Source organism: Choristoneura fumiferana, chromosome Z (assembly GCF_025370935.1).
Source record: "Choristoneura fumiferana chromosome Z, NRCan_CFum_1, whole genome shotgun sequence".
NCBI classification, from domain to species: domain Eukaryota; kingdom Metazoa; phylum Arthropoda; class Insecta; order Lepidoptera; family Tortricidae; genus Choristoneura; species Choristoneura fumiferana.
The window spans coordinates 32,836,977-32,852,094 of NC_133472.1; the positions used below are offsets into that span (position 1 = coordinate 32,836,977).

General features: G+C 35.2%; 1 protein-coding gene across 3 annotated transcripts in view; it reads right to left on the reverse strand.

The window, feature by feature from the left end:
• The window catches only part of SLO2 (slowpoke 2), a 149,259-nt gene that overhangs the window by 77,824 nt on the left and 56,317 nt on the right, over positions 1-15,118 (reverse strand). For 2 of the 3 annotated variants that reach the window (XM_074097332.1, XM_074097322.1), the window contains exon 1: positions 1,095-1,396. The exons of the other annotated variant lie outside the window; for it this stretch is intronic. In XM_074097332.1, the coding sequence (XP_073953433.1) occupies positions 1,095-1,282 (188 nt within the window). In that variant the 5' untranslated portion in view covers positions 1,283-1,396. Of the gene's footprint in view, positions 1-1,094; positions 1,397-15,118 lie in introns of those variants that run through there. 3 annotated transcript variants of the gene reach the window in all.

Here is a 15,118-nt window from a genome sequence, read left to right on the forward strand (position 1 = left end):
TACCCTAACTTAGTTATTTTCTGCTTCATTTTACTTGCAACGCGTATTCTTCTCTCAAGTTACATTTTGCATATTTTCGAATTTTGTTTTCTTTCCCCCGAGTACTTTGATTTAATTATTCATAAATTATTCTCGTAGCGTTGTATTTAATTGTTTTAATAAATTCTGTTTATACCGCGTATTTTTGTTAAATAATATTTTTGTACTATCTTAGTTTTAAGTCCGATAGTTAGGTACCTTTTAGTTAAGAATTGGTTAACAAAAACGCGACGCAGCACATTTCATTGATTAAGTGAAATGATATGATGTTCTCTCAATAAATTGCATTTAGAATAAGCTAATTATTAGCTTTCATTTGAAATCTATTTTTTATAGTAAACAATGTAGGCCCCCCTCTGTATATGTCATTTCTACAGTTTTGCCGAATATACCTCGTATGTTGAAAACCGTCCATTCCTTTAGACCTTAGGCTGCAGAGAAGACTAAAGAAATCGATATACATATATACGTTCGAGAAACAGCTCTTATTCGGGGCAGTCGGGTAAAAAAGAAGTGATCGTAAAGAGTGTGCGAGATGACGTTATCATCAAGACAAGATGTCGTATTGATAAGCGACTTATTTTAAGATCGCCACTTCGTTTTATTGCTGTTGTACAGACCGACAGTTTATATTTGTGGCTGAAACCGAAAGAAATACGTGACAAAAATATTTCTACGAATATTTATATCTATTCATTAGAACTGTTAGTTCACTCATATCACTACAGAAACTAATATCAATAACAATGACATTTATAAACTAAGTATTAATTAAGGGCCCTATTCGTGTAAAGTTAACATAAATATTTCCATTTCAAAATAAAGCCATTCAAATTTCGAAGATGAAAAACAAGAAATAAGAGTTTATTCTTTAAAGAGCACGTGCTTAAGAGTACCTAAATATACTGACATAAATACGTTTCAACCTCTAAAGTTAGAGCGCACTTGAATATGAAGAGATCGAAGTACGGAGATTGTACTGTAAGAAACTGAGAGCAAAAGCACAAAGGGTTTGTAGCACAAAGCTAAGTGGAAGGATGAAACAGTGAGTTAACCTGGGTATCTGCAGGGCGATTTCGTCGAGACTGTCGACGGGCGCGCTGAGCGGTCGCTCGAGCAGGCGCGATGGGGCTGTGACCGTATCCGAAGCCATATTTCGACTGTTTCTCGGGTTCCTATTGATCTTCTTTCTCTTCTCTTCAGCACGGCGCAGATTGTGGAACCGAAAGAAGAACATCGACATTATATCACGTTTATAAGTACGCTCGGCAAGGACGCTCGTGTCTGTCCGTGTGAACTGAATGAAATGAAAACAATGGCAACTTCACTGATGTCTTAGCAGGTAGATTTTCACTGACACACTTCTATTTTGTACAGTTTTATGAAAAGTAATTACTTTAATACGAAAATAATTAAAATTTACGTGAGAAGTATGTTAAAGATCAAGTTTCTTGTACCTGTGAAGTACCTACTGGATACAAATTATATCTACCTATATTGGAAAATTTTGATTTGCCTAAGTGCACAAATTTTAATCGATTCAGATGACCTAAACTTCATTTAAATTATCGTATACTTCGGCGTATGAATAATGTATAGGGTTATAGGTCCATTTTTAAGGCAGTTTTTGTATATTGGTGCATTAATTATTATTAGAGATGCAAATAAATATATTGCGTGCGAAATAATTAAACATTGTAAACTACTGTCATGTTAATAATTTTTTGTCACTTGTGTTGATTTTAAGGAGCAGCATGATAAGGAATACAGGCAAATATTTTGATGGTGTGATCAGTATTTTTTGTTATTCAAATTAATATTTTTTTGTGGAAGTGGTTGAGTACTTTACATATTCACAGGGCCAGTCCCGAGTTAGAAAATGCATTCTGTATATATTTCATTCCATTGAGATGTTTTATACAGATTTGAATTATAGCACCGAACATTTTACAGTACCATGAAAATATGGTAAGTATTCGCTGATGACACTCAGAGTCAAAGATATTTCAATATAAATATATCATCGTCTGATTGACGCCTCGCCGGTCTGACCTCGAGGCTTAATCATAAACTTAATTATGAAATAAGATGAGGTCGACCCCAACGAACTTGGCAATTTATTTATCAAACATAATTTAGGTGGTAACCAAATAGTCAGAGACAAATTAAAATGTTAGTTATGACAATTATAACGCGAATCACTTTTTCCCAACAGAAAAGAAAGCTAGATATTATTTACGGACTTTGCAGCAAAATAATCTGTTTTAAGTCACTAAATTTTCAAAATAGGGCTTCATCGATACTGCACCGTGTTGTTTTTGATTTCCGTTAACTTTAAAAGGAAAATCTGCAGGTCAAATAAAGTTAATTTCTCTAAGACCTAGTGGCCTCACTGTTACTGTTTAAAAGACAATCAAGAGTTAAGATAATAAATTATTAGCCGTAAAACGGGCGTAAAGGTCCTTGATTTATATGAAGTTTTTACAAAGTCCATAACTAATCCGTTTTTAATTCACACATTTTTAGCAAAAGAAAGCTAATCATGTGCATTTTGTTATGTCTCTAATGTGCCTCGTCAATGTCACTTGTCAAGTTTGTTTATTTGGCAATTTAACTATTAACAATGACTGTAAAGTTATTATACTCGTACATATTATGCATGAAAAAAAGATTTCCGTTATATTATGATATGCCTATGTTTTTGACTTCAACGACAAAAGAAGTGAGATCTAAATGGGTGCCAAGTTCAATGGTCAGTCCTGAAATTTATTTATAACAGCATAAAATATTTCACAACAACTTAAAATATAATTTCGTCTTACTTAGGATAATATATTGAAGCCTAAAGTCTGACTTGGCTAGTTCTCATATACGAATTATTATTAAGTAAGTACCTACTAAAACAGTCATGGAAGAGCCCTGTGTTCAATGGCTAGTTTCTACCAGCAAGCCAAATTTTCGGAAGAATGAAATAAGAACTTACAACTACAACTGGCGAAGGCTATAATATAATATGTATAACTCAAATCCGCCAAAAATGTTAGCTACGTTGTTTTTGTTAACATCCTATGTATCTCGCAAGTCTCAATATATGAGCTAAATTTGACATGTTTATGTGAAATACTTTTTGAGTTATGAGGGGGTCAAAAGTGGCTCCAAATGGTTCGGGTAAAATACACACGGTGCTGGTCGCCAGTTCTGTTAGCAGTTCTGTTAGCTTGAACTTGGCTTACGCTACCGCGTGTCTAGATCAGTGAACTGAGCCGTCTGCCGAAGTTAACGGAAATAAAATAAGAAACACGATGTAAGTATATATGATTTCAACAATCTCACTAAATACAATAAAAAACACGATGTAAGCATATATGATTTCACCAATGTCACTATTAATTATTATTTCAACGCGGTTCGACACAAGATTACTGTTTTGGTTGGTTAGATTAGATAAAACACAGCCCCTCTTCACCTGTCAGATAAACACTAAAAAATCACAATAAATTAAATGCTCAACTCGACCGACTTGCAACGGAGGCTTAAGTCGTTAATCCAGATTAAGTTCTACAGTTTCATACGTTTTGACATTACTAAATTGAACTTAAACAAAACAAGACTATTTGTTACAAGACTGATTAAGCCGTAAGCAACTATATTCTTTTACTGTACTTGTTTCAAAAGGAGAGCTTTTCTTTTACTACATTAAAATTCAAGATAAGAGCTTCACTGCTTCACGCTTTACTTCCAAAGATTTATTTACTTAGAGCTGGGTTCGCCATTTACGCCTATGCCTAACTTACCTAACACAGCCAGGTTGTCGCTGCCGACGGATAAGTACCTCTGGGAGGACATTACCGACCAGTGTTGTTGCTATAGCGATAGTTTCACTATCGATAGTTTACCTTGAGAAATCAGTCGATAGCGCGATACTTCTATCGAAAATATCGACATGCTGCAATACGAAAACTATACTAACTGTACCTACTATTGAACTTGGTCAATACTATCGATAGTATGGCGTCAAAAAAGTCGATACTATTGATAGTTTGACCAAGTTCAATAGTAGGTATCGCCTCATTTTCACTATCGATACTATCGTCAAGGGCAATAATTTCGATAGGACTATCGATAGTTTGAATGATTTTTCAAGGCTATCGCAACAACACTATTACCGACAATATTTACAATGTTCCATGATTAACTACTACCTCCTGAAGCCCACATTAAATTTCGATTATTAGGGGCTGTTTCACCATCCATTGATTAGTGTTAACTGGCGGTTAGGTGTGATGCCCTCTCTATTTGTTTTGTTCGAGTAGACGGAGACGGCATCATATTTAACCGGTGGTTAACGCTAATCAATGGATGGTGAAACAGCCCCTTAGAATTTGAAACTTAATGTCCATTAGTAAAAGATAACATTTTCTTTGACTTATGTTCTAAATTTAGGACGTCGGGCCTTAGGAGGTTCATCATCGCGTTTCTACGGGCATAATCTAACTACTCTACTCAATTATAAAGTCGTGCAAGCGTAGAAAAATACGTCAGTAGCACTTGACTACACTGCAGCTGAAGTGAATACTAAGCAGAAAACTACGTTATGAGAAATTCATTAACGTTAGTGGTTTGTGAAGTTTTATATTCATCTTTTTTATATCTCAGCGTGAACAGTAAAGAATGCTAAAGCTAGAAAATCCAAACGTGTTATATGTTTTTTACAAGTACGTAGTACGAACAAGCAAACAGTATTAGTGAATTTCAATTTCAATAAGTACACAATCGCTAATACTATTAGCTTGTAATTCGTTATGCACTTGGGCCCTAATTTATATTATAAGAATCAACGTGACACGTGTGGTGTGTACGCGACCACAATTTTAAATGTAGGTGGTAACCGATATCCAAATCCAAAGTAGGTACCTATAAGCTCACTTTTGCGCCCTAAAACACAGACAGTTTGCTGTTGATATTGCTAATGATGCTTAAAAATATATTCCTACTGGTATAGTTATAAATTCAAAATACCCTTAATAAATAATAGTCCTGCAAAACTCTGATTGCTGACAGTGTGTGTTACACGTCACGACTACAGTAGTCATGGCTATACGTCGCTCGTTTTAGTGACGGCTCGTTTTTTATTTATTAGGGTTCCGTAGCCAAAATGGCAAAAATGGAACCCTTATAGTTTCGCCATGTCTGTCTGTCTGTCTGTCTGTCTGTCCGTCTGTCTGTCCGTCCGTCCGCCCGTGGCTTTGCCCAGGGACTATCAATGCTAGAAAGCTGTAATTTTGCACGAATATATATGTAAACTATGCCGACAAAATGGCACAATAAAAAATTCAAAAAAAATTTTTTGGGGTTCCTCCCATAGCCGTAAAGTGGGGGTGTTTTTTTTTTCTCATCCAACACTATAGTGTGGGGTATCGTTGGATAGGTCTTTTAAAAACCATTAGGGGTTTGTAAGACGATTTTTCGATTCAGTGATTTGTTTGCGAAATATTCAAATTGAAAGTGCAAATTTTCATGAAAATCGAGCGCCCCCCCCCCCTCTAAAATCTAAATTGGTGGGTGAAAAATTTTTTAAAAGTTCAGGATGGTAGTAAGTATATCAAACTTACAAGGAAAACTATAACGGTTAAGTTTTCTTAAGAATTATTAGTAGTTTATGAGTAAATAGCAGCCTAAGGTATAAAATATACCTAAACTTGGAAGATTCCGTATAAAATACGAAATCCTTAGAATAATATTACTTATTTTTTTGTAATGGCTACGGAACCCTATTTTGGGCGTGTCCGACACGCTCTTGACCGGTTTTTCGAATGAGTGATAGAGTAAGGCGATGCATGAGCCTTTTGATTTTAAATTTCGAATAAGATAAATTTGTTACTTGTTTCAATAGTGAATATGCATGGAACCTTCGATAATTAAAGACGAGATGAGTCTTTTACCTGCATTTTTTTCTGCCAAATCGTCCGGGGGTCGAGGAAACACGTATAGCACACTTCTACGCATTGCCGCACACTCATGTCAAAAAAAATTGCGTTCCTACAGATGCCTACCAAAACAAAATCGTGACACAAACGTAAAAAAACACACACCAATACACATTTTGTCGTAATCACACTGATTTTTAAACAAACATTTACACTCGAACTGGTGATGTGACATGTGTAAAGACCGATCCAATTGAACGAGCAGCAAAAAAAGAATGAGTGACTGAAATTAAGTTAATATATTTTAGTAAATTTTTCACGAATATTAATAGTTTTTCACTGCGGATTCACCTACTTGTCATTTTATTTCAGTTTTTTTTTTAAATCTGATGAATTATAGATCAATACGCCTATAAAGCTAAATAATAGGGTTGCTGAATGTGGTAAGTAGGTACAGTTAACTACAAAGATATCGATACGGCCAAAGTTACAAAATTATATGTACACGACTTTAATGTTAAGTCAATACATATTTTTGTGACTTTGCCGTAAGTGAACTCTAACTGCGCTACCATTGTAGGTCTGCAAAGCCAGGAAATTCCTGCGCAGTGTCAAAAAGTGTTGTTAGGTGCTGGCGGCCATAAGGTACAAAAATGTCGTACAAATTCCTATGAAATAAATATGATGTATATATCGAAACAATACAGTTATGTTATGATGAAGTTCTGAGAGGAGGCCTGTGCACTACAGTGGGAAGTGTAGTGTGTGCCGAGATGATGATGAGATTACTCCGATCTCCATAGATTTAGATAGATTTATGATGGCGACTGTACACTATCAGTAGTATAATCTTCATGAACATGTTTATTTTATAATTTATAATACAATACATTTTCTTTTTTCATTTCACACTTCGAAACAAGATAGCTCGAAATTATGTAAGCAGATGACGCTCGATCGTTTAGGAGTCCAAGTACCCGGTCTGTTACGACTTACGGGTTGTTTCGGAAAAAGCTGTTAACAATTTATTCCAAAAAAAAACTGCAACAAAAACCTCAAAAAGTTGTAAATAAAAGTGAAAATAAACCGCAGGATAAACTTCATTCACTTCGTTCAGTTCATTTGTGTCCCATCACTACCCTCGTTCCTAGTAACGGTTTGTTATTTATCTGTCATTTACGTATAAATTAAATCTAGCAAATTAACTTTCTGGTAGCGTAAATTAATGATTAAATCACTTACGTGTGATGTGAGAAACGCCGTCTTTTGTAACGCTAGCCATTGCTGACCTTTTTTGCACGATATAACTACACCATACACCATTTTCTATGACAAATTAAAACGTCCATTTCTTCGTGTTTTTTTTAATATATTTAAAAAAATCTTTTTCAACTCGGTTTGTGATACAATGAAGATATATTTAGCAAATATAAAAAAAATGCTTGCATATTCTCTATTCTGCCTCCCCAGTGTAGTGTAAATATATGTTAGGTACTGAATTATTTAGTGAGATGTAGCTGCTAAGAATCTATTTTCGGGTTCTATGAAGAACACGATGGGTAAGGTAAAGTGATATTACATTTTATGGGTGATCCTGACCTGACCTGAGCACTCAGCGGAGTCGTAGAGGTCCCTGTTTGGGGGTATCTCGTGTTCATATTACATCACACTTCAATTTATTTTACTCAAGATTGGAGTACTGTCACAGTCAACAGCAATACAACATGAATGACTATGAATACCAAATCGGTTCAGCGGTTTAGACGTGATGAAATAACTTCAAACTTTCGCAGTTATAAAATAAGTGGGATTATAGTGTAAGTTAATTATTATCAATATGTTTTCCTATACATATAATGTTAATTTTATGTTTTGATGTGCAATAAACTTCAATTTATTGTGTACTATCGTGTAGTGCGACGTAGTTGGGTGTCCAGGGATGGAACGGAACTGTTTTACTCATCTCGTTGGGCTGCGGCCTCTAGGTCAATATCATACCCCTTTATCAAGCGGGCAGTTTGGTGGCTACCTATCATTAGTGATGTGCAATGTCAATAAAACACTTATTAAATTTTCATATATATTTCAAATAAACACAATATCAAGAATAACTCAAATAAATAAATATCACGGGACAATTCACACCAATTGACCTAGTCCCAAAGTAAGCTTAGCAAAGCTTGTGTTATGGGTACTAAGCAACGGATAAATATAATTATATACTTAGATAGATACATACTTAAATACATAGTAAACAAACCAAACCCGAGAACAAAAATTCGTATTTTTCATACAAATATCTGCCCCGACACCTGCTGCTGGGAATCGAACCCCCGGGTTCTACTATGGGTTGTACTATGATTGACAGTCTGATCTTGATGTTTATGTAGTTCGCTACAATTTGGAGCACTTTCCTCCGGTGGATACTGTCAGCCTTTTTCAGAGTTCAAGTCTTAGTTCCTTTGTAAAATTATAATTCACAGAAGTACCTACAAGAGCAGAAATAATAATCTTGAGCTCGATATATTTATTTCATGCAAGTAAATCAAGGATAAAATGCCTGTCCCTAATATTATCTTCCTCGAGAAAAGCCGATAACGAACAACGTATTTCACCGGAATTATTCTCGATTAAGATTAGAATCGAAATTAATTATCCGATAACAACTTTCTTCAATTCAAGACCCTCTAAGATTTCTATCAAACTCACAACAGTGCCTGATAATAATAAACGAGTTTACAATTACTGTACCTACCATAGGCACATAGAGGGGGGCTACCAGGACCATGAGTTGGAACAACTAGAAAAAACAACGTGCTTTGATTGGTCGCACGTCGGTACGTCAATAACTTGAACTGTTTGATTGCAATAGAAAAGTGTTGATATATTTTTAACACCGTACGTACTCTGGCAATGTCCTAATCTGGCAGAGATCTGGCAATAAGTTCCCAGTCGGCACTGGGCCCGCGTGGGAACTACGGCCCAAGCCCCCTCATTCTGAGAGGAGGCCTGTGCCCAGCCATAGGCTGGGATCATGATGTCGAACAAAACTTGATTTAAGACAGGGTGAGTCTGACACGCCCAGGATAGGGATCCGTAGCTGTTACGATGAAATCAAGTAAGTAATATTTTTCTAAGATTTTTGTATTTTGTGGGAAATCTTGCAAATTCAGATATATTTTATGCCTTAGGCTGCTATTTACTCTAAAGTAATCAGAGAGCGGAATTATTTCTATGGCATTATTTGATCTGTCATTGTCATAGTGACTTCTCACTTATCGTCTTCCGATATACATACACTAATAATTCTCACGTACACTTAGCCGTGATATTTTTCTCGTTTTGATATACTTACTATCATCATGATTTTTTTCTAAATTTTCAAACGAACGGTTTAGCTTTTAGGACAGGGGATTTTAATGAAAATTTGCTCTTTAAAGTAACTAGACTATTTCGCAAATAGGTACATAATTAAATCGAAACATCGTGTTTACAACCCGCAATGATTTTAAAAATACCTATTTAACGATACCCCACACTTTGGGTTAGACGAGAAAATAAAATTACCCACACTTTACGTCTATGGGAGCGGAGGTACTCTAAAATATATATATTTCTATTTTTATACCATTTAGTCGGCATAGTTGCTACATATTCGTGCAAAATTCAAGCCGCGGACGGACAGACAGACAGACATGGCGAAACTTAAGGGTTCCGTTTTACCATTATGGCTACGGAACCCTAAAAAGTAATTTAAAAACTTTAACAAATTACCCCTCATGCCCCAAATGTAGAATTAGGAAGATATGTCAAGGTGCGAAGCGTCATAAGTTCATAACCAATCGATTCGCGGAGCTTCTAGATATTAATACACTTTTTGTAGACTATATGTACCTACTCGATATCTATTGCATTGTTATTGTGTTCCGTACATGCATGTTTGCAAGTTTCGAGACAATACCATAACTAGGTAAAATTGGGTAGCATGATTTATGTTTACAAGTTAAGTGAAGCTCATTTATTTAGGTGGTGTGAAAATAGAGTAGTAAATAGGTACTAATCAAATAAAATCGTTACATTGGACATTGATTTAAATGGTAAAATGGACAACACGTCATTTATCGAACAATCACAAAATCTGGACAAAAATAAACAAATTGTACCTAAATACTTTTTTTAAACTGTCGTTAGTAATTGAAGTAATCATTATTGAATACATTGATATGTGAAATAATAGTAAATGTGTTAAACCATAATAAAGTCGATAACATGCAATAGTAGATTATTGTCGTGGCTTGGAAGTAGGCAATTGCTGGCTGAGTATGAGTATTAAGCGGACGAGGTCGCGAGTCCGTTTAACTAATACGAAGCCAGCAATTGCTATTCCAGCCGAGACTAATATAAAGCTTTTCTCAAAAATGGTGAATAATTCTGAAATTGAATACACTTTTTCTCAAAATATATTGTAAAATTTAATTTTATTCCAATATTTTTCTTATGCTTTTCCGCCTTTTTTCATTAAAAATAAACTGCAGGTGTATTTTTCCACCGAAAACACCACAAGCTATTTCAGACCCAATAGGAAAAGTCCGGAGTTCCAACAAAATATCTGATACCGGCCATTAGACTTGGCTGTATACGACTTGTGCCAACATTTCCATGGCCTTCTTAACTTAAAAAAAAAGTGACTGATTGCAGGCGCGCTAATTCATTATTGTCGAGCTAGCGCGCCTGCAATCTTTTTGACTTTTTAATTTTTCGCTGACCATAAACTATGCACTTCACCTTCTGATATGTAAAGAATAATGTTAACTTTTACGGACATTTTTGAGAAAAATCTGTTATTATGTTGTGCTGTTTATGTAATGCATAGAAAGTAATTTTAAAACAAACGACACAAAGAGAACCTTTTTGCATACTGTTTTAACTCTTTTATTTTTCTTTAATTTCAGCGCTCAAAGGCAGGAGAAACAAATGTACAATATTTTCCCAAGTACCCGGTAACAGAACAAGGCTTTCTGACAGTGCAACAAATTTTTACTGGACTAACAAATTGATTAAAATAAAGCTATGGGTGATATGTAACTTGGTACGTCGTTAATTATTATCTAACGGAGTCTGTATAAAAATCTTTCATTCTGGGTTAAAAACGTGCAAAAATGTACATAAAAGAGTATTTTTTATTCAATCAGAAACATTCCTAAATACATTCGCTGATTCGTTAGCGAATGCGCGGCGCAAATCTTTAGGAGATTTGTCATTGTTGTCACTAGGGGAGGAAAACCCTCTACAATTTGCCGATTCGTTAAAGCTGTAGCTCTTCACGTCATTACCAATTAATTTAAAGGCAAACATGGACCATGCGATTTACATTAGCTACCAGGCTAATTGAATAATTTAATAATTAGCCTAGTAAAATCTTTCTAATATAGATAATTCTCGTCTCACAAGTTTTGTGGCCAAACTCTTCCGAAAGGGGTTGACCGATTTTTATGTTTGTGTAGGTATATTTGGTTGGTCTGAGAATAGGACGTAAACTATTTTTCATTCTTCTACGCGGACGGAGTCGCGGGCAACAGCTACTTTATATACAAAAATTAAAATACGTACTTGTGTTATAATAAATATGTCGTAGGGAAATGATAAAAACAGGGATTTGATCAAATTCCTCAGGGATATGATCAAGTCCCGGGAGATAATAAAAAACATCGCGTTGTGTCATTTCCCTTGCGAAATTCAGTGATTTGATCAAGTCTCCGAGCCGTTTTAGGGGAATGATAGAATTAAAGCAATGGCCGATGGATTTCATCATTTCTCTTAGCGATTTGATCAAATCCCGGAGCTGTTACTGGGAAAAGATAAAACGAATCATTTAAGTCAATTCGATTTGAACATTTTACTTAACACACCTAGTTTTAATCAAGTCCATTAGACGGAAATAATGTCATGGGCATTGTTTTAAGCATAAAAAATAATTTATACCAAATTTGGTACAGCTGCGGGAATAATAAAAGATTGGCTTCCGAGAAATGCTCTCCAAATGGCTACGACTACCTTTACTGGATCCCTCCCACCGATTACGTTGAGTTTGCGTGAAATTACGGGCAAGTTATCTATATTCGGAGGTCAAGGCTATAAGAAGTGTTCTTGTGCGACATCCAAAGTACAATGCAAAACAAGCCGTTGTGCATGTAAAAAAATAACGTGCTCTGTAATCTAATACGTGCTTCAATAAATAATTAAAGTTTAAACAATATATTTTCTAGCTCGTAAGCATCCCAGTCTAACCACGGTAAAGCAAATTAGTTTACACTTTACCATCACTTCTATTAGAATAGGCTTAAAATTAACACATTGGGACAGTGTCGAGCACTCGGACCTTAATAGGTAAAATTTCGGACGTTTAGCTTAAAAGGCAATATGTTTTGGCTGTTGATTATTTCAATATTTTGATTATTATGGTGTATGTACATGTTACCAAATAAATATTTTGTATCTTTGTATGCTTATTATTTCATGTCACTAAATAATACGTATTTCTACAACTGTATAGAGCCTGTCAATCGGCGGTCGCGGGCTTGATCTCCGCTCGTACCAATGAGTTTTTTGGAATGTAGTATGTACAAAATATCATTTGATAGTTATGTTAGCTTTTCGGTGAAGGAATACATCGTGAGGAGACCTGCATATGTTTGCAAAGAAATTCAAGGATTTATGCGAACCCGCTCTGGACCAGCGTGGGGGCACTTTCCCCCTCACCCAAGAAAGGACCTGTGCCCAGCAGTGGGACGTATATAGGCTGATGATGATGATAGTAAATGATTCGTTTTATGAAATGATGAAATCCATCGGCCATTGCCATAATTCTATCATTCCCCTAAAACGGCTCGGAGACTTGATCAAATCACTGATTTCCGCAAGGGAAATAATAAAATCCGTTAATCTGTTTAGGAATTTCATCAAATCACTAGACGTGTTTAGTAAAATGTTCGAATCTAGTTGACTACATAACTCGTTTTATCTTTTTCCTAAAACAGCTCAGGGATTTGATCAAATTGCTAAGGGAAATGATGAAATCCATCGGCCATAGCTATTATTCTATTATTCCCCTAAAACGGCTTGGAGACTTGATCAAATCACTGAATTCCGCAAGGGAAATGATACAGCGCGATGTTTTTTTATCATCTCCCGGGTCTTGATCATATCCCTGAGGAATTTGATCAAATCCCTGTTTTTATCATTTCCCTGCGACATATATTGTAGAAGTAGCAGTAGGCTGGGTACTGTAATGCCTAGGAATATTAGGCAAAGCTCTGCGCAGTTGGAGATGGAGACTACCACAAACCGTAAGCAAACAGCCATGACAGACAACGTCAGTTCTCTTTGTATTTTGTCGCCATGACGGACATGACATATTTATTAGTAACACGATCCATACTAATATTATAAATGCGAAAGCGTGTGTGTTTGTATATTTATCCGTCCTTCACGTCGAAATGGAGCGACGGATCAGCGTAATTTTTGGCATAGAGATAGTTTATGGGCCAGAGCATGACATAGGCTACTTTTTATCCCAGAAAAATGCACAGTTCCCGAGGAAACAGCGCGCGATAGCAGAATTCTTAGTAACATGATAGTAACGAATAGAGTACATTTCCAAAAATTACATTGAAATGACTTTTTTTACTTATTTCAGAAGACAAAACATTCATTTGAGGTGATACAAAATGAATCAATGAAGCAGATATTATTTCAATTCATTTAAATACTAACAAATAACATGATATTACTAATACTAAATACTACTTTTAAATTAAAACTATGTACATAAAAATATCTTAGACTTAAAATAATAATAATAATAATAAATAAACCTAAATTAATAGAATTTTATATAATATAATGGCTTCCTACGTTCATTTAAAAGACATTTAAGTCATTTAAAAAACTGTTACGGTTTGTGCTAGTGCTACATTCTGATGGCAGAACATTGCAATAATATTCCCTATTCTCGAAATTTTCGGGACATGACAAACAAACTTTACCTTTCTTCTACGCCGCCGGTTCACCACCTACACAACCCTACACTCGACTCGAGGACGGTGAGGAAGGAAAGGAACTCAAATAATAATAATATCATTTATTTGACAGACAACATAGGTCCATTTAAAAAACAAAATCAAATATTATCGCCAAAAGTTGCACTGCCAGAACATTACTGTAGGGTGAAATTAATCACTTCAATCAATTCAATGTGAAAAAACTGGAAGTAAATAAACATAATTGTACGTTTTGTTGTTTAATGATCACGGCCCCGCTTGTTGTTAGGGAATAATAATTGCTGGAAACACAATATCTTTGTTCTGCCTCAAGCTAATTAATTTATTTTTACGTTTGACAACAATGCTTCTTATTTCTCCAAGGGAAATGAGGTGACTGGTAGACCGATAGGCTGTTAAAAATAATGATATTTTATCTAGGGCGTGTTTTTTAAATACAGTGATTTTTATACGGCAGCAAGCCTAATAATGTTAAGCATTTTTTTTAGAAACTTAATTAGCTTGTAAGCAAATTTTTATCCCCTTTCTTATCCCCGAAATGTTATGTGTCTACATTATATATATTCTTACATCGTTGTTACCCTATGATGCTTAATAAGTTCCTCATGCGTGACTTTACTGTCAGTGATGTAAATAAGCAGTTGTTCATTCGATAAATAATAAATTTTATTAGGTACGTATTATATTATATTATTTTTATTCTTGAACCACATTTAGATAACCGATGAAAATTACTATGGCGACATTACATCGGGGATATTACTATGGGGACGTGTCAAAAGAACGCTGCACATTGCTTCGGGGCAGGGAACCTGTTGAAGATGGATAGTAATAGCACTATAAATGGATGAACCGTAGAAAATAAGCTGAGCAATCTTCTCAATTGCTATCACAATGCAGCTCTATACTAACTATTCTTAAACTACAGTAAGTAAGTAAGTAAGTAAATTTTACTTAATGTAGCGACGCTTCTTAATAATTTTTCATCGCCCAAAGATTTCATGCTAATGGTTGGCTAAAAACTTAAACGACTTCTATCTATACCGTCAACATTCGGGCTGTACAAATACAAAGGCTTTACAAGAAGTTAGC